This window comes from Nipponia nippon, unplaced genomic scaffold, assembly GCF_047370975.1.
Source record: "Nipponia nippon isolate SJK-2023a ecotype South Korea unplaced genomic scaffold, ASM4737097v1 scaffold_15, whole genome shotgun sequence".
In the NCBI taxonomy this organism is placed as follows: Eukaryota; Metazoa; Chordata; class Aves; order Pelecaniformes; family Threskiornithidae; genus Nipponia; species Nipponia nippon.
The window spans coordinates 8964045-8985180 of record NW_028262331.1 but is presented as its reverse complement, the minus strand read 5'-3'; the positions used below and the strand labels follow the sequence as shown (position 1 = coordinate 8985180).

At 36.3% G+C, this 21136-nt stretch overlaps 1 protein-coding gene across 21 annotated transcripts in view; it reads left to right on the top strand.

Annotated features, from left to right (window-relative positions):
- BCAS3 (BCAS3 microtubule associated cell migration factor) overlaps positions 1–21136 on the top strand; it is a 373805-nt gene that overhangs the window by 16955 nt on the left and 335714 nt on the right. For all 21 annotated transcript variants that reach the window (XR_015703602.1, XM_087752408.1, XM_087752414.1 and 18 more), the window contains 2 exons: positions 1321–1402; positions 10629–10701. Coding sequence is in view for 20 of the 21 variants with exons in the window: in XM_087752408.1 (XP_087608534.1) it covers positions 1321–1402; positions 10629–10701 (155 nt within the window). In the remaining variant the exon portion in view is untranslated. The remainder of the gene's footprint in view (positions 1–1320; positions 1403–10628; positions 10702–21136) is intronic.

Below are 21136 nucleotides of genomic sequence, written 5' to 3'. Positions count from 1 at the left end.
TTGTGTCCATCAGGAATAATTCTGATCACATCGTTGACAGTAATGTTGATTCGTACCAATGTGGAACTGCTAGCTGCCTGCAAATCTAAAATGGCTAGGAATGTTATTTCCCCAAATTTGTGTGGCTTGAGTGTTGATTCAGGCGTAATATGGAAAAGCACTAGTTCATGACATTCTGCGTTTACTTACTGTTTACAGAATGATGGGCTACCTCTGTTGTAAATAGTGTTTTCAAAGTAATTATATGAAAGACTTGTGCTTCAGTGGGGTAAGTTTCATTCTGCCCACATTATCTAAAACAGTGATAATAAATAATGAGGCTTGGGGTTAAGACTGGAAGTAAATTAAGAGTCTGAAGTATTATACTTACGATTTGTTGGTCAAACAGTAGTAGTATTTTAACTTCTTGATCATGCGATCTGAAGTGCAGAAAGAGATGGGAACAACTATAAAATGACATTTCAGAAAGCTAACTTGGATTTATAGTTTATTGATTCATAAGAACCGTGTTCCAAATTGTGTTCATTTCTGATATTGTAAACTGCTTGTTTGGCAAAACTTTATGCCAACATGTTGGCTATGTTCTTAGTCTCATTACATCTGTTTTAAGTTGTTGGTTATTTGGAAATGAGCTTCATAATATTTGCCATTTTCCTGAAGTTTGACGTTCCATATCGGATCCATTACCAGGCAGTTATGAAAATGCATTCTGACTGACCATGTACAGGAAGTCTGGAAATTCTTCTTAACTGCTTCTGGTTTAATCTTTTCAAGATTGCCGTTAGTGACAAACTTAATTAGTTTGACCCCCTATTTTTGAACATAATTTTCACACCTGGAGAATATGGAATATACCAATATAATCAGATTCTCTGATCTTTTACCACCGATGTTTGCCACTCTTGATCATTGGTTAGTTAACATTTTTCTTTGAAACATGCGCTGTGTAGAATAAATGCTTGTGTTTCAGATTCCTTGAATTTTTGTTAATTTTGGTCAGCAGTCAACTTTCAAGTCTCGTTTCTTTTAAAACATGTAGTTATTAATAGTAGGCAGTGCTAGTATCTCATTCACACAGTCTAAGGCATCATTTCTAGAGGCAGGCCATGTTTGTTGCTGTAATTTGTGTTATTCGAGACTTCTAAGATATTCTCATTTAGTGAAATTGCGGATGATTGGTTAGAAAGGCAGTGTCTTACCAACTTACTTTCTTACCTACCTTTCGTACAATGTCTACCTACTTTCTCACCTAGTAAATATATATTTTTGTAAGTATGTATATTTTTTGCATTGTATGTTCATAATCCGTATGTTTTGCAGATCAGCGGTGAAGCTCAGGAGCTCTTTTCTGTCCGCCATGGTCCAGTTCGAGCTGCACGGATTTTACCAGCTCCACAAATTAGTAAGTATATATTAATATGGTTCATAATTAACCATAACTTTTTTTTTTTATAGATCTTTGTCCAAATCATTGCTGTAACCTGATAGGTAGACTTTTCCATTCATTTTAAACTGTCACCTTCATAATGGCTTTCTACAAGTATTACTTCTATTTTCCTCCTACTGTGTAATCCAGTGCTTTCTCCAGTTTCATCTTCAGATTTTAGCTTTGATGCTGCTGCCTTTGTAGTTTAGAGGATGTCTAGGTATATCTGTACTCAGAGATCAATCCAGAGATGTTAATGATTCTATTTGGAAATATTTGTTATCGATATTTTGTTGCTATAAAATATTATTGAAATTACTTTTTTAGAGCAAGGCAGTGGCTGATAGCAGTAGATCTAGAAATTATTAATGTTTATTAAAAACTCCTCTTATAGTGCATTGTAAAGTCTATTCATAATGCGATGCCCTTCTAAACTCTTAAAATCTTTAGAAGAAGGATAGTATGTCTTTTTTTTTTTTTTTTTTGTTACCCATTCAGGAGCTGAAACTGAAACAATATAAGATAATGCAAGTAGTCGTTGATCGGAGTAATATAGTTTGTACAAAGAGAAAATATCCTTCTCTGATTATTTAAACATTATATTTATGAATAAAATATTTGATATTTTCTAAGCTGTGTAATGATCTAAAGAGTCTACTAGTGCCTGCATTAAGTTTAGCAATTGCAGCTTTTTATGATGGTTTTTAAAATAGGCTGCTTTTCCACTCCAATAAAAGTAACAAGAAAATGGAATTTGTTTTTTGGGGTGGTACTAGCTTATAATTTGTTCCCCTTCTGCTTATTTTATGTAAGCTTTATTCAAAAAGTTTTACCTTTGTAGTGGTTGAACTTTTATCATGATCCCTTAAGTACCGACAGGCACCTCCTCTCTTTTACTGCTTAAATACTGTTTTATCAAGTTCTAAGAAAAGCTGCTTAGTTTGTTAAACAGGATTGTTTTGGAAATTCTGAGTTAACCCCCTGGAAGAGCTTGCTGCAAAATTTAAGCAACTCTGCATAAACAAGCAAATCCCTTTAAAATATGATACTGTTCAGTCTAAACACAAAATCTGATTGTAGACTTCTTGAAGGCCTAAGATCTGTTGGTGTCCTGGCTCATTTTTGGTTTTGGCAATGTTTTGCTTATCCACTCTCCCTGTAACTTCAACTGGGCAAGGTATTCTGTACAGCTGCTGACTAGTATTTCTAGTTTAAATTGGTTGCCATGTTTTGCTTTGCGGATGAAAAGAATGTACTTCTAGTATGACCAAGGGTTTTTGGGCTTCGGCTGGATTACAAATTTTACTAGTATATTATGAATTAATTAGTGAACTGAAAAAATGGCCTAAAATCTAATTGTTTAAATTTTAATTACAAAAACAGTAAATTATGATAATTTTGAGTGTTTCAAAGAAAGTAAATGAAGAAAGTTAGAGGCTTAATGGACACATTTTATATTGTCTCAGTGATTTCCTGGGCAGAGGAATATATAAAGTATGAGTGTATGTGGTTTTGTAACTCTGTTACAGGTTAAAGTAGTTTGAAGCAAAATACTTCACAAGCATTTTGTGCCTTTTATTCTGTTTATGGGAACACCGCGTAATTCCTGTTGAGCTATATTTTTTTGCTGTTATGTGTGTCGCTAAGTAATGGGTGTCTATGCCCTTTCTTCTCTCAAAGGAAAAAAGAGGAGAAAGAGAAGTGTAAATGAAAATGAAGTAAATTAATTGAAGGAACTATAAGTTCTGTTTTTTTCTGATGGCAAAATAGTGCTTTTTGATTTTTCAGTCTAGTAAGTTACACTGCTTATGAACTCCTTCAAGCAGTTATTCTCTTTCTGTTTCTAAATTGCATATATTTAGCAACTGACAATGATAGTTGTTACATTAGAAAACTATTCAAATTAGCTCATTAAATTAAGTCAAGCCTTTTAAAAACATGTTTTGGTCTCTTTTTACATGGCTTGGTTTAAATAAATCTTTGATTAAAAGTACATGAATGTATCATTGACCAGTATCTGGAATCAGATAAAAGTAAAGCTGTAATAAGAGGCCTTAGATAACTAACACATGAGCTTTAATGAGTCTGAACAAAATAAAAGGAATTTGTAAAGGAGAAGCTGATTACCATCAGTAGGCTCGAACACTATTTTACTGTAAAGCTGTAAAAAGGGAATTATTGAAAATAGGACCCTCGGTGGATGGATTTGGCACGTTCCTAGAAACAGATCTTAGTTTGTGATAAGAAGCTCATTCCCAGGTGTGAAAGGAAAGCTCGTGGTTTTAGCTTGGTGACTTCACAGTAGCAGAACTTAATAGTTTGTCAACTATTTTGCTAAAATACCATACTCCTTTGATGTTAGATCCTCTGCTGCATCATGTGCTTTGTAGCATAATAAAGCATTGTTTCAAAAGAGTTATTTCATACAGGCTTATTTCATGCAGGCTTATTGCAGAGGAGACCTCCTCAAATCTGATTTAGCAGGTTATAAGTGGTCCTAGTAGGAGGAACGTGGTGCAGTATCTGGAGCTGGCCTTGCACGCTGCCAGCTCTGATCCGGTGAGGTTTATTAGTTCAGGCTCTGTGCCGTGCTAGAGCAGTTAAATGGCTCCTGGAACTGTTCTGACCTGGCAGCTATAGTGCACTGTCCGTGCAGGGTTTTGTCTGAGCAAACAAACCAGGTAATACCTGACCTGGCCCAGCACTGCAGCACTTTGATGTCTCTGTGTCTGTGGCATGGTTGGTCTGCAGCCTGGATAAGATGCCCGTAAAGAATTGAGAGATTTCTGTAAATAACACCGAAAAATGTACATATTAACTCTCCTCTGTGGATAGAGAATATCTACTGTTGCCTTCAACAGTAGATACGGCTTTGATTATTTTCAACAGTTTGCAATATAAATGGCCTTTTTGGAGACTAAAGGTTTACACTGTGACCAAGTTTCAGGCTTAAGAAAGGAGATAAAGTTGCATAGCTAGTATTCAGAATATGAGAACATCTCTGTCTGGATGCTGTCAGTCTTAGAAATAAGAATACTAAGTCCTGGCACTTGTGTCCCACATGCTGCATAGTCTGCTGAGCCATCTGGTTGGCACGGCTTTTTAACTCGCCTAGCTCTTCTTCACTTTCAAATCTGTGTGCTGTGATTGAGTTTAGTACTTATTTATATGTATTCAGGTGCCTGGTTTGCTGGGCTCTGGATTTCTCTGTCTCTTCAGATAAAACAAGCATGCGAGGATGTGTTTGAAGACAAATTGATGCGACTTCATGATTATTAGAAGGGAGAAAATATTAAGTGGTAGATGCAAAACGAAGCTGGAACACTGCCAGTTAAATTTAGCTGCTGTTCTCTGTGAAGAGGAAACTACAGTTGTTAACATGATTGTAGTTAATGACAGGGAGAGAACCAAGCAAAAATCAGCGGGTATTAACTCCCCCCTCCTCCATTTTATGTGATTCAAATTTGTGATGTCCTCACTACTACTCGAGTGACTCTGTATTGGGCTTCTTCCCACACAATACCTAACGGCTTTACTTAGCCACATGAACCTAATTATTCATATTCTTTATTCAACATGTTTTCTAATTTTTCACCACTTCCTCTAGATGATGCCTTTCTCCTTTTTCTGAGGTAACTGGCTGCATGAATATGTATTTGTAGAATTGAAATGATACCAAGTTTGAATTCTGTATATTATTAAGTATTTGGTCTCAGATATTCCTACATTTGTCTTGTGCATTTTCTCTTTGGATTAGCATTTCTGTGATATCTATAGAAACATGAAAAATATTACTTACTTAGGTTTTATGTAGTAATTGTATGCTTTTTGACCTGTGAAGTCACTAATAAAACAGGTTCAGAACTCTTACAGTATTTTTAAAAATTTGTTGTGTTTTGACTTCATTTTGAGGTCCATTGCATATATACTTCTGAATCAGCGCTAAGGAAATAATACATTTACTTCAGATAGCTTTGCTATTCTTCTTCCTACAAAACAAAAATATTGCTGCTTTCTGAAGTGAGTTAGTGCTACAGTCTCCCATTTGTCATCACTTGTCCCAGGTCATTTTACAAAACCCTGGCCAAATACCTGCTTTCTGCCTTGTGCTATCCTGTTTATTAAGGTAGGCTTGCATAGTTTAAAAGTCGATCAAGAAACTAGGAAAAGCTGCAGGAATAGCGTTGTGTGTGGTAATTCATGGTTAAAGTGTGCGTGGTGGCAGGCTTGCGTGTTGACATTTAGATCAGTCATTGTCTGTATAACCTAGATCCATGTCTCAGCATTATGAAAATAAATTCCTCCAGTGAACTGAATTAATTTATTGCCATTTTCTGGATTATGCTGCTTGCAGAAAAGGTGATCTCGTAGTCCTACATCTCTCAACGAATTTGACTGCTTAGCCAAATTGACTGATAAGGAAAAAAAAAGGCAAATAAGAAAGGAAATAAAAGAAAGAAATCAGAGCTACTGTGTTTAAAACAACTATGAACCAAGGGAACCTTGTGGGTGATGGGTTGAAAACTAGAATTAACATGAAAAGCTAAAATTAGTTGGGACATAGTGGTTTTGCATTTGAAAATCTGAAACTGTTAAAAGTTTGAATTTTGCAGCAGATTTATCTCTGTACTCTACTGCTTACATCTTTGATTTTGGTAAAATAAAATTTGAACCTCAAGAGCTAACTCAGCTTTATGTGCAGGTATACTTAAAAGAACTATAATATTTAGGTTGCTTTCTAAAGGAAGGCAGATGTGAGTTTTGTATGTATTCAACCACTTGGGTGGCTTAGTGGTTTTAAGTCCCTGAAGGACAAAATAATTGCATAGTATGCATAGTAGAGGAACGAGCCCTACAAGCTGAACAAGCAGTAGCAGTTGGTAGCTAGACTGGGATTGGTGTAAGTGGGTCATGCAGGTGTGCATTTAAGTTTTGGTGTTTTGCAACTGTTATGTGGGTTGTTATGGTATAATGAATGTTAACGTGTGCGGATTGTAGAAATTACAGAACAGAATTCTCAAGCATAGCAAGTAAGCCTTTTATAGATACTGTAGGGAAGAATTTTGGAGGACGACATTTTAAAATACTAATTTCTTTGAAGCTGTGTGGACGGACCTGTGTGCCACCGTTTCAGTGCTGGCCCCATCACGTCAATGCTTTAGACTATTAGACCTTAAACCTTCACCATGTTAGATTGATGTGTCTTTTAAGTTTTCTGAACAATATTCAATCAAAACAAAATATTTCTGTATGTCTTCCATTAATGTGTGAATCTAGAAACATTGATATCTAGCAAAGGTTTCAAGGTCCTCTTTTTGGTTGTGTGTTTTTTTTTCCTTATAGAAGCTACATAGTTATCAGAGAATAAAACTGTGGTGCTGTGCAGAAGAAAAAACAACTTTCTGTAAACATGCATAGCTCTGTCTCTTTGACAGAATGGCCAAGATAATGTTCTCCAGCCACCGTTGCTTCCTGCAACATTGCTGTCTTATCTTGGAAATGGGAGGGTAGAATGGGCTGAGGAGGCAGGAGATATGGAAATCAACTGGAGTTGAAGGGGTTCTAGGGTAATAACTTTTGGGGGATGTTAAGAAACAGGTACAATGATGCAGGTATTGGAGAGGGACTTTGAAACTCGAAATGTCTGGGTGATGCTGGGAGTTAAGGGAGACAGAATACTAAGATGCTTATGGTCTAGAACATTAATCCTAAAGGAGCACCTGAAGGTCTGGGATGAGGACAGCCGGCGCAGCACCGTTGATCAGGCATGATATTGAGTAATGCAGTTAGAGCTTCTCTGTGCGGGAAATGGAGCGTTTATAGATGCTACCCTGAAGGTGAGGAAGGAATTCACTCGCTATTTTTAGGACTGACTCGAGCCTCTTCGCTTCTGTTTCAAGTAGCACATATGCTTTTTTGTATTTGTGTTCAATAAGAAAGCAGACACAAAATGGTAGAAGAAAGATTCCCTGCCATATGGAGTGAATGCCAGCCATGTGGTCCCAACGCATTTCCAGATACTGGTGGGCTACTACACTGACACGGGCCAGGACCACAAATGCAACACAATTTTCAAGTAACAGGTAGAAATGAGAGGGCTTTAGTGGAACAGGAGCCATTATTAAATGGCTGTGATGGAACTTGATCAGCGGAATTACATACCAGAAAAATATACTCCATCGTGTATATATGCTATTGCTAAATAGGTCAGAATTTGGCCTTTATCCAGTGCCTTTCTTACTCAAGGGAAATGAGGGTACTTTTCATAGTTTTGAGTAGCTTTTGAGTTCCTGTGAAAATCACTGGGGTTTCATTTTTATTCTTCAAAAAGGTGTTCTGCTGCTGTTGTTGATGTTGGTCCTATTATTATTGGCATTATTGAGAGGCCTTAGTAGGCCCAAGAGATATCTATTCACAGTTTCATCAGAAGTACAGTACATAAGCTGCTTTGAGCTTATGTGTGGATAACCTTTTGACTTCATAAAGTTCTAAATGTTGATTTGTATGAAATTTCATTTAGCCACAGATATTTTTTTCAGTTTTAAGTATACTAACTGAAGTTAGAAAACATGTATCATTTAGCTAAATGGAGCTGTAGATAAGGTGGTGCCTTGTTGGCAGGAAGGACAGTTTTCATTACTTTAATTGTGTGATTTGTCAGGATTTTCAGCTTTTTATAAATGCTGTAGTGTTATATGACAGAATTAAAAGGATTTAGAATAAAAGGAGTTTAAGAAGACGACTTTGCAACAGGATTTCAATACTTTTTGTATTTGAGGGATTTAGCTAGCTGTTTTTCATTTCAATCATCCTGCTGCATTTTGTTAAACACTGTGTGTGGAGCAGGTGTGTACAACGTCAGTATATCGCACATGCAAATAAACACAATTTTACAAATAAAAATTAATCCACCATAACTTGGAAGATTAAATCCCACTGCAGAACTAGGAAGGGTTGCTGACTCCATTAAGCATTGCAGAGAACAACACATGTCGCTTTTTGCAATCTCATGAATGGGACTGCTATTAACCTGATTTAATGGCCTGCAGAGTCCTCAAAATAATGATCCTTTTCTACAGTATTAATATTTACATTCTGAAAGTATATATTTGAAGCAGAAAATGGATTTTTTTTTAAAGCGAAGGCCTCAGTCATTACAGACTGAAATCAGAAGTTTAAGCACCTATTGTACAAATTTTGCAAATCTGTATCGTGAGTATTAAAAACTGGTATTCCTTTTGATTTTGTGCAGTTTTTTCCCTGTACTCCCCACCACCTTTCTTCCCTTTGCTCCCCCTTCCTTGTTGTTAAACTTAGCACTAGACCATAAAGAAACATATGAATTCATGTCTCTAATATATCCTAGTAAAAGAAAAAAAAAAAAAGAAAAAAAAATAGTTAAATACTTAAGGTAAAATCCTGGCTCTGCTTAAATCAATGTCAGAACTCCTGGTAGTCAGCATTTCACCCTTAATGCCGAGAGACTAGCTAAGTGAACAGAAACAAATGGAGTTCATCCGTTACTCGGATTGAAGAAAACAAATTGGTTGCCAGATTCTTAGAAGACTATATGTTTCATTTATCAATTTACAGGTCAGTACATACAGTACAGGTATGACTCATAAAAGACCTTGAAATAATAGAAATAAAAGGAAAATACATTTGGCTGTTTTAGGTTACTTGTAAAGCTATTGTTGATGGTGAAATTATTGATGTGACCCATTTGACTTTATAAATACCCAAATGTGTAGGAGGGAAGACTTATCCTTGTACAGATGAGAGTACTGAACAGTTTTTGTTACAAATTAATTGCATGTACCTGAGTTATTAATAATTAACAGAGACTGTTATGTGAAAATGTATATTGTTAATTGTTGTGCCTTTCTGAATAATTGATTTAGTGCAGCTACACCAGTATTTGTGAATTAAATTTTGAACAGGCTATATCACTGATATTCTTTATAGATCAAAGGGTTTGGTATATAATGGAGGAAAAAAAATAATTCCATTATTCACCACACACGTACATACAGATAGATAGATAATTAAAAAGGCAAAGGTTGAAAGAAAACGGAGGAAATTTAGTAGTGGTCGTGTTGGTTGTTCTTCAGTTCTTTAAGTTGAGTAGAAACATACCCTGCAATTTAGTAAAACATTGTTCACAAGCAGAAGAGAGATTTTTTTGGACTCAATTTTAGTTTCGTTTCTGTTTACGTAGCAATAAGGCAAAGTTTTCAAAACTTTTAAAATCCCGTTTTAAGAAGTGTGGCGCATTTAACAATTTGATGGTTCTGGAGTCAAGGTGTGACTGCAATTTGGCAAGACGAAAGGCTGGTTTTAATTGCCGAGCTCTGGTGCCAGCGGTGGCGGCATGTACAGATCCCGCGGCAGGCAGCGCTGTCTCAGCAGCCGAATTAGAGCACAGGAGTAGCCCATGCCGAGCTCTGCTGCTGGGGCTACGCTGGTGTTACCTGGTGAAGCCAATGCTGAAAGTAGGTTGGATATGTTGTTTGAGTTGTGTTTTCACTTTGAGTGAAAAACAGGCATAGCCCGAGTCTCACTGGAAGTTGTTGGAGGTTGCTTTCTTAAGGCTTAAATCGCTTGGTGGCAGAACTTATTGAAGACTGTTTTGAATTTGATCTTGTATTTTCTTAGGCACGGAGCGTGGGCTGTAAGCATGGCTGTGCTTTGGGCAAACGCTAGCAGCCCAGCTTGTCATGTGCTAAAGAGAGTGGCTGCTCTTGCGCTGCGCTCTTATGGTTAACGCTCTTATACTCCACTTATACCTCAGTAGGATAAATTGGAAACCAATGTGTGAAACCCACGCAGAGTTGGTGACAGCCTTATTACAGACAACTTTTATAAAACAATGAAAAGTGAGCAAGTGTTACTTGTTACAGTTACAGAATCCTTAACCCCAACTGAAACGAATAGAAAATAACTCCAAAATCCTGGCCAGATTTTGCTACTTGTTTTGTTACTCGTTGCCGTCTCTTTCAAGAACAGTTCTTCCAGCATTCATGACTCTGCCTGTTATTTGTATTTCTATCTGTAATCTTTTACAGGCTGTGAGTTTTGTATTCTATATTCAATATCCTTTCAGTATATTGGGCCCCCACAACATACACCCCTGTATTTTGAAAGGTAACACAAATGCTACGTAGTGATCTGCTTTTTCTTTTTCTGTTTTCCCTTCTATTAGGTGCTCAGAAATGTGATAATTTTTCTGAGAAGCGGCCTCTTCTTGGTGTGTGCAAAAGCATTGGATCTTCTGGGTAAGAATATGTTTCGTGAATAAAGTCTTATATACAAATTGTAATGTCATCTAAAAAAACTGCAGTAGACTACATCTTTAAAGCTCTATTCCCCTTTTGCTCATGGGATAACACTGTGAAGTGCTTTTAAAGTTTTTTTTCAATGTGTCAGCACACATTTGCCTATGACTTAAGCTTTTTAAAAGGAGTAAAAAATAGAGACTTTTGATAGAAAATAGATGAAGAGGTATTTTAAGTTTATTTTGTCCTCAGTGTAATTGCAATTTTTTGATTAGCCTTTTCTGATATTAATCCTGGTCAGAATTATTATTGAGAAGTGTCTAAAGCAATCTCTGTCTTAAAAAGTAATTAAAAGATGCTTTCAAGCAACAGTCATATACCAAATGAATTATAAGCACCAAGGAATGTCATTGTTACAGCCTCTCACTGTTTATTAGCAAAATACATGTTAAATCTACTTCTTTGAGTTAGAAAAATAAGTTAACAGTCTTGTCTTGTGCTCTCTGGACAGTACTGTTGTATCACCCCTCTTATAAAAGAGGGCCTTAAGATATTTTATGTCTGTCTGATATGTTGATTCAGACGATGCAAAGGACTTATATCTATACCTGCAGGAAAATACTTGCTTTTCAAGGGTAATTCTCTACACAGCGATTCAAAGGCTAAACAGCTGAAGAAAATCTTCTTACAGTAGTAAGAGTAATTCTGTGCCACACCTTTTTCAATTAAGAATTTAATCACTGTGGGTGTGGAGGAAGACAAGTCTCTGTAAATTTCTCTGTATGTGTTACTACTGTGTTAAACTACAATATTAATGTTACCTGTCTGAAATGTTTAAAACAAAAACTGCCTAGGGTAGAGAAGTGAAATGTCTTTCTATTGATGTGTTTACAACTTGCAAAACTGCTTATAGTGCCTCTTCTCCTTCCCCCTCCCGAAAGTGTATGTCATCTCATGAGTAACTTTTTCTAAATAAGAGTGCGTGTAACTGGTAATGCAAATACTGCTCTTGTAGGACTTTGTCTTAATCCAAACAGTGTATTTATATACATAAAGGATATGTTAGATGGAAGAAACTTTCCTTCATACCTTTGCTTTAGAAGCTGAGATATCTGAGAACCAAACTATAAGGATTGTTATTTTCACTGTGTTATTGTATTCCCCAGTTAATGGGAGATACTTCAAAGATTATTGGTAGTTTTTGCTTTTCTACAAAAAAAAAAGCACATCTGTTTTCAAAATGAATGGATAGTTTTGTGTTACTACTTATCAGTAGTTAAATATCTGCAAATAGAAGATTTTAAATCGGCCTTCTGCTGTGACCAGAAGACTAGCACATCATTAAAAAAAGGAGACTGCTACAGGCTCTTGTTTACCCATTTAATAAAGAACCAGTTTGTTCATGGTGGTAAACCTTCAACAGAAAATTCTGAAACACTTCTCTCCATTTACTGTTCATTGCAAGTTATTTTTGTAAGAGTCCTTGCAAATTACCTATTTTGTCAATAGCTTTCAGATTAAGAGGTCTTTGATAGTTTGCCCTCAACTGGAGTCACACTCCTTTTAAATTGGCCCAAGTGTTGCACTTGGTTTTTCTTCTGTTACATTCATAGATCATTTGATTACATTTCTATAATGATTTTTATGCATAAAGAAGAATTTGTGTAGAACATTAAAATAGCTGTGTCATGTACGGCCTCTGAACCTGAATCACAATTTTAGTTCTGTTCTTAACTTGAGGTTTTGTGCTTAACATCGTTTCCTGTATATCTTAATGGTTGCGGACAGATAAAACACCTTGTTTAATCATATATCTGAAGAAAATACTACATTTATTCTAGAGGATTTATTCCAAAGCACTTGATATTTTCACTACAGTCATCTCCTCACCTACTTTGGAGATTATGCTGGCTATGGCATGAAATACTGCAGCTGTCAGCACACTACTGAAACTGTGCAGGGAATAGGAGGCCTATTCTGTCTCCTGCAATGGCAGGTAAAATAATCAATGAAATGATGTAGCACTGACACTAAAATATTTCCCATTTAACAGAAAGGTAAACGGAGTCGCTAAAAGACTGAATGATTTTCTCAAAGGCGACTAGTCCAAAGCAGATCCAGAAGTGAAATCCAAGTCTTCCAGCACACAATCTGTGATGCTGTTACATATTAAACTACATTGTCTTCCTTTAATATGAATGAGATTGGACCTGGTTATCACAATGGGGCCAATGTCCAAGACAACTCTGCCGGCGCAGCCCCCCTGCCCTTACCCTCTTCTTCACTAGGGCACCAGGTTGTCACTTTGTTAAAGGAGAAACGTGTGACCTCCTGTAGTGATTCTTCTAATTCCAACAGTCCTCTGGCTTGCTTCCCTTCAAATTTTACACAGGTTATTGTCTAAAATCTGTCAGAATCATTTACCAAGGAGAATGATTCCGGGGGGAAAAAATATTTGACTACTTCAGCCTGGCTCATTGTTTGGATTTTCCTAGCAGGTCTTCAAAATTTCTGACTTCTGGTTGCTCTGCTCAAATTTGCAGCTATCGTTACTCTTTTCCTGGAACACCTCTGGTAATTTTGACATTTCCAAATAATTTTTTGGTGTTATCTGTTATTGATAAATAAGGGACATGGTTAACGTTTTGGAAGAGCTAGTGGCTGGCACCATGACTTATCGTTGAAGAATATTTTTGGACCTTGCTATATCTGGAGGCAATACTCTAATTTAAATTCTTTTCCATAACAGTCCTTTATATAGAATCCATTTTCAGTAGCTCTTCTAGAAAGTGCTTTGAAGTTGTTAATTTTTTGGATGGAAGGTGAAGAAGAAATGAATTTTACGCCTGACATGATAAAACCTCAGTAGGGTATCAACTCTTCATTACAGTTTAGGAGTTGCTGTAAATTATCACATGCTATTCTTGACCTTAAGAAAACATATGTGTTAAAGAGCTATTAATACTGTGTGTAAAGAGTTCTGCACGATAGATGAGTGATCATACTTACAAACGTGTTGATATGTTTTTGTGTTTTTATGGACTAGTACATATATTCAAATGCATAACAATCTTTAAGAAATTTGCATTCAGCATGCATGAAAGTTTCATGAGCAAGTTTTAAGTGTTGAAGATGCAAACCATTAAAGTAATACGAATCTGATAGAATATAGTTTTTTATCTAGATCCACTGCACTGTCATTTAATAGTATTTTATCTTTTAGGACTATATCAATGAGATATTGACACGTTCGAGTTAGGAGCTGGGATTTCCTGGTTCTGACCACTAGTCTGCATTAGTGGTTACCATCAGGAAATTCTTCTCTTTTCCTTTAGCTGTAAAGTAAATACACTATAATGAAGGAAATATGATAAAAAGATATTCTTTTTAATGTAGAACATTTGTCAATCTGGAATCCGAAGAATTTTCAAGTAGTGATGAATTAATCACTTCAAAAATATCACTTCAGTACTTTTTGCTATCCCTCTAATACTACCTGTGCTTTAATGGAAGGAAATTAATGAATAATTTTGTCTGTGATAATATGCTAGGACTTCTTTCCTTCATTATGAAACAAAGATGGGTATAAAATTACTTTATGCAAAATAATGTTTGCCTAAAATCAATGTTTAGATTTATGTTTCACTCCTGCAACTTTTTTTCATTGTCACTTACACCATGAAAGATCTCTTCAGTAACTTAGAAATACAATAGTTTACCTTGGAGATCCCCTAATATTTTACTGAATAACAGATTTTTGACAGGTTTAAAAATATCTTGTTAAATTTTAGTATGTCTCCTACAGATTTAACAATGTATTAACTTAGAAATTGACTTCTGGATAACTTGGCATGTGGATTGCATCTCTTTTGTAATGTAACCTAATACAGTAGTCATTGATATATATGCTGATAAAACTTACATTCCTTTGGATATTAAGGTCTTAACCTTCAGTTTAATATTTCTTAATTTCTTTGTGAGAGTCGTGGTTGAGAACCTGCTTTAAAAACATTTATTTTAGTGTATCTAAAATTTTAAACTTTGCATTTTGAAATTAATTTCTGGCACCTGCTTTATGTAAAACTTCTGTAGAGAGAGACTTGCCACTCGTCTCAATCCTTGTATTCCTCACAGTGAGGATTTTACCACGGAAGGTGAAATCTGTGTTTTCTAAACTTTTGTCTTGTATCTGAGTTTCTGACTAGCTTTTGGTACACACATTTTTGTATTTTAAAAGTCAAATTTTCCATCTAGTAAAATGACTGAAATGTCTAGCATGGTTTCACTATATAATCTTTTCAAAACAATAGTTTTTGCAGCCCCAAAAAGGATGCAGTCTTGACACATAAATGGGAAACAGATTGTGTTTTTTGGCTGATACTACTGTGCTGGTTTAGATGTTGGTTCAGTCAACTTCAGTCTTAGATTACAAGATTTGCAAATTAAAGGAAAACCAAAAAGGGAAGAATATCTGCATAAATTTTGTTTTTGTGGAGTTTTGTAGAGGCATGCTTACTTTGTTCTTGGTGATAAGATAAACAAATCTTTATACACACACAAAATGAATTGATGATTTTGGGTACATATTAATGAATTTTTTAGGTGGTGAAACATCAAGATTAGTAACCTGTGAAGTGAACAGAGAAATCTCCCCCCCCGCCCCCCCCCCCCCAAAAAAAAAAAAAAAAAGTAGTAGTGGTGGCTGCAGAACTGCATGGCAGAACTGGTTAGTCAACGTGTGCTGTTCGGAGCTGCTCAGTTCTGAAGATAAACTAGATAAGACCAATTATATTAAATGGAAATATATTCCTGTTTTCCCCATATGGGTTGTTGAAACCCTAGTTTTGAACATACTGGATCTGTAGAATACCTTCAAATACACCAGAGAGGTCCAAAATACACTAGACATGCTTTTTGCTCTGGTCAAATGTAAATATACAGATAGCTTTAATTTAAGTAAATGCTTCATTTTAGCTAATGGAGATGTTTAAGGGGAAATTGACCAGTATAATTTGTTTTATTTTAGATTATTAAGAAAGAAATCATGGTTTGAGAGTGATTGTAAATCTGCCCTTCAGTAGACAATCTAGGTAACAAGAAAGCTAACAAAACAGAGGTGACCATGCCAGGAGGAAAAAAAAAATGTGCATCTAGGTGCAGAGAGAGGGAGAAGGGGACAGGCAAGACAGAGATGAGTAGTTGCAGTGCCTTACATATGCAACACCTCTCCTGAGTACAGAACATTTTAAATACTTAAAACCCTAGTATCTACCTTTCCTCAAACACCAGGTGTTCTGATGACTCAGTGTTTACCCCATCATGCTTACTTATGAATTACCAAACTTTTTTTCTACTCTAAAGATTTTTTTCTTTTGTTTTTGTTGTCCTTATTAGCTGAGCAGTTTATCATACATCAGGGACAAAATTCTTGTAATGAAATGCAGAGCAGTCTAGCTAAAGGATTGTATTAGTACAACTGTGGGCTTGCAGCAGGGTAGGTTTTAGACCATAGTTCTGTGATTCACTGACTGGCAGCAAAGACAACTTAAAATTCCTACTCACCTTGCCTGCTTGTGCTGCTGCTTTCTGCATCCCTGGGCTGTGTCATTTCAGCTGGTTGTAGAACCGTACAGTAAAGGAGATGACAGAAATAATCCAAGTAAAAAATAATCCTCCAATTTTATTTTTTAATGATACGGATTATTTCAGTCACCTGGTTTGCATGCAGTTGTTTGTAAAATTGCAAGGTGCAACTGAGAATGTAGTCAGTTGTAGCAAGAAGGTGGGAATGAGCACAGAAGAAGGAATTTCTTAGGTTAGCTTTGCTGCTGAAGCTGGTTAGCCATGAACTGTGGTCTCGCTCGCTTGCTGTAATGCTTTATTCTGTTGCCCATGCCTCTTTTAACAGAGCAAAACAAAGAAGGTAGAAATCCTATAAGTGATTTGTCCCAACAACCATGTTTCTGGACAGCAATATTTAATCTTCTGTTAACGAATCATTCACCAGGACATGGGGGGGGGGGGGGGGGAAATCTTGAAGATCTCCTTGAAATGCAACCCAGATTGCTAAGCAATTGTCATCCTTACAAAAAGTATTTCACACTTTGGTGCACTTGTCCTTTGTCCAAATAGAGAAATATAGATGCATAAAAGATCTTATGTAGGCACGTATGATAATCAGGTAACTAGAAGAGTATAGTGAAATGAAAGATCAATTATAGAAGATTAAAAAGTAAGAGTTTGAGGCCAGTAGGCTTTCCAGCCTTCCACATTATGGAGAGTAAAGGACCTCAGTCAGTAAGCTATGCAGCCAGCCCATAGCATGTGTTAGGTTTCTAGCATATATTTTTAGAAAGACATATTAATTTAATGCCATCAAGTGATGGAAAATTTTGGATGACTTGAAGAATTGGATGGAGGTCATTTAAGGGCATGAGAAGCAAGAGGTAATCTTTTTTAATCATGGGAGGAGAAAGGAAATAAGGGCAAGTTAAAGGAGGAGGAGTAGTTGGAGCAAACAAAATGTGTAACTTTGGCTAGCCAGCATTTTTTTTCCCCTACTGGTCAGTTTACACGGTGAATCAATTGGCAGCAGATTTTCAGGAAGCATGCTTTATTGACATGGCTACTGTAGATGAAAACTTACTAACCTTAACGCAAGTTTAGCTCAGGAATGTGTTTATGGGAGTGTTAAGGTTTAGGTAGAAAGCAGCTTTACATGAGTAAGAATAGAAACAATGCAAGTAAAGCGTTAATATATTCTCACATTAATATTTTAAAATCACATGACCCTGTTCCTTATCTGGCAAAGTGACTAGTTAATGCTAAAATCCAGTGTCCAGTTCGAAGCATCCGTGGCTTATAATGTTTAAAATTAGCTAGCTGTGAAATGATTTGTCAGAGATAACCAGCAAAGCTTTCTGGAAGGATCACCCAAGAGAAGGAAATTAGCTATGATGAATGAAGTTCTTGTTCCCAGTTCTCACACTGCTCAGAGTAACTCTCCCTGGGATGTTTTTACTGGAATGCCATTGCAAATGCAGTGGTTATGCTGTGGACTCACCTGGCTATGCCAGGGACTGAATCGTGCAATTGAGTCTGTAAAGGGTGTATCCACTCAAGATAAAATGCAGCATGTTATTTTCAAATCACACATAAAAATGGCTTGGACAGATGGTTATGATTTTCAATTGTATTGGACACCATGAAATAGATTTCATGAAGTTAGTTAAATATTTGTGGTCTTTTATTGAAGACTATGCAAAATTCGGTCATATTTTTTACCCCAGCCTTATTTCTTGAAGACTGTCAAGGATGTATAAGTTTAAATTTCTAGAGAGCAAACTTAATTTAATTGTTTTTGTTCAAAAAAGTATAGTAGAACCTTTTAAGTTGGGTAAAGCTCTCTCGTTTCTGTTGTCTTTGAGGGATTGAGTCCCAAAGGCTCTTGTACTGTTGAAAAACTGTAAAGCATCATTAACTGCAAAGCGTGCTGTCCTATCAACTGCCTTGCAAAGATTTCCTTCCGTTCTAGCAGCTGAAAAACATTATTCTCTCCGGTATTGTAGGAAAAATCAGTTTAGTCTTAACAGGTTGTGTGGTAGCTTTTAAGATCCTGAGAGACGCAACCCCCTGAATAAAGTAGTTTAAATTCCTTTTAGCGATGTTGGATTTGATTGTTCTGTTATATGTGCTAAAGATAGCGACGTCCTTAATCTTAAAAAGAGCTCTTCACATCCCAGAACTTTTTCTTGTAACTTGTTTCTATAATTATACTAATGCACTTCAACTATTTTCGCAATGTTGAAGTAATGTTTACTGGTAACTGTGAATTTTCTCACATAGTAGAATGCTTGGAGATACAGCTTTAATGGAATAAGGTGGTGTTTCCATTTGTAAATACCAAGGGTAGGAAAGATCTGGTGTTCTTCTGATATGCCAAATGTTTGTCTGAGTGCACTATAGTAAGAAATAACCTTTGAACTATAATAAACTTAATCTTGGATCAAAACTGGAAGGAAGAAAATGAGTATTTGGGGTCGAACTTTGACCAGTTGGTGAGAACTATGGGTAGTTTTGACCTTCTAAAGCTTTGATTTATGAAGCTGTAAAAAGATAACCTTTTCGAAGCGGTCCTTGGGATAGCGTGGAGGTTTGGGAGAGCAGATTTCCGAGCTGAGGCGTAGTTTCATTTTACTGCTGTTCCAACCCCCCGTGCATGTAATGGTACGGGGAGGAGATGGAGGGAAGGAAGTAGCCGTTTGCTAAATGCACAGCCAGATAAAACCAGCTGGAGCACATACCTTCCGTGAGTAACTTGTCAGAAGAAGCACTACAGGGAGAAGATAATGCACAGCGCCATTACAGGCAAAGCTGCTGGTTCCAGGGCCACTTTAAATTCCACTTTAAATTATTAAATACTGTAAACGCTATAAAGTTAATTAGAAGAGGAACAAACTCTACAAAGATAAATGTGTTTTCAATATGTTTCTCAGGGAGGGTACAGTAGAAACCAGTGAATGAGAGGAAATTTATTTCTGGCAGCACTCTAGACATGGAACTGTGGTTGAACTTTTTACCCTAATTACGTCCCCGCTAATGCCTGCAGCGGTCTGGAATCAAAGCGGCCCTTCAGGCCCTGGAAAGTCTCTGATGTGGCGAGCGTTTGTTGTGTGATGAGGGTTACTTAAGAAAAAACGGAATATTGTGACAGGATTTTTCAAAATTTCTCAGTTACCACCCACCTCACTTGTTGCCTACAAAAATAGAGTAATTGTTTGCATCTGTGTGTTTTTGTCTGTCTTAGAAATAACTGTTATAAATCAAAGTGACATAGACCCAGAGAACAGTTCAGGATTAGATTTTCTTTTCTTATATGTTTTAGTGTTTTTCCTATGTTATATGCTGTAAGAAGGATTTAAAGGACATTGCAAAGTAGTTAGAAATTTCAGGATGATTTAAGTTCTTTTTTTTTCTGAGGATACTAACACCATCAGGTACTGAGTTCTCAATCAGTTCAAAGAAGATGCTATTTAATATGGTTTTTCCTAAATAACGACTGTCACTCCATGCTCATAGTTTGAGCAGCTAATTACAAACCGCATTAACTTACAGCCCTTGTGTCTGTGTTGTTACACAAGTGCTGCCACTTGTGCAATTCACTTCAACTTGACGGTATTTGAACTTTGCCTCTGTTACTAAATGCCATTTTCTGTCTTAGTGGTCTCTCTGGAGTCCTTCTTGTCCCTTTTCTTTTCTTTCCTTCAATCATATTTAATACACAGAGGAAAAGTCAAGGGAGTTTACTGAGCTCAAGCATTCACGTATGGATTAGATACTTTTAAATCTCTGGAGTACGGAAGAAGACAATTAAAACACAATAAGTAGAATCCATTTAAAAAAATCTGACATAATTATTCTTTTTCTCTAGTTCTGATGTATTTTTGACAGAGAATAAGTATATCCTGTTAGCTTTAAAATTTTATATTTATAAATAATTTAAAATGCGTAATACAGTAGACTTTTCTTCAGTAATTCAAAATAGGGATTTAGAAAGCTCCTTCTTTGTGAAAAAGCTGTAAGGCATGTTCTTAAAAAAAGATCTTGCTTAATCCATTCTTTCTTTACATTCTGACTAGGTAATATATTCAGACCATCACCTGAGAAGACCCCTTACCGCATTTTTGGATGGTTGCTCACAAACTTCTTTTTAAAATTAATTGTGATTTAAATTATTAATTGAATATTTGTACAGCATAATTATCTCATTTTACAGATGTGGCATTAATAAAATAACACTAAAAGTTTTAATCAATTTTGCCTGCACAGTTTGAAGGACCATCTCTCCCATTTCAGCATCTGCTGTATTAGGTGACCATCTCTGTGGTGAGAATGCAGTATTTCTCTGGGCCTTTCTGTAGCAATTGTAATTCCTCCTGGAAATATCAGCTGCATTTAACTATGAAATCCCTCCAATTCTTGTGAAAAGTGGCCCAGTAAAGGCGGTGGCTGTATCGGTGGCTTGACTGGGAGAAAGGCTATAACGTAAGCTAATGCTTTTTTTGATGTTAAGCAATTCATATAGACTCTCAACCTTAAGGCCAGGTTAAAGAAAAGCAGACTATTGGTGTAGCTATTCACGGGGCTCCTTGTTCAGAGTAATTACTTTCAGGTACTATTTCATATGTTCAAATCAGCTTTCAGTGAGTTCAGTTACAGTGAAAACTCTGCACGTCTGAAGATCATGGTCTGCTATGTCAAGTCATAAATTAAATCAAATAAGACATAAGAACATATAATTAATGGGCACTCGTGGAAGTTTTGGCCTACCTGATGTGACCAGACCCTCATAGAGGCTTTGTTGTTGTTCACAGCGCTTTTCGAGTGCCTTAACTATAAGATCTCAGCTTATCTCTGCTCAACTTCAGTCATCTGC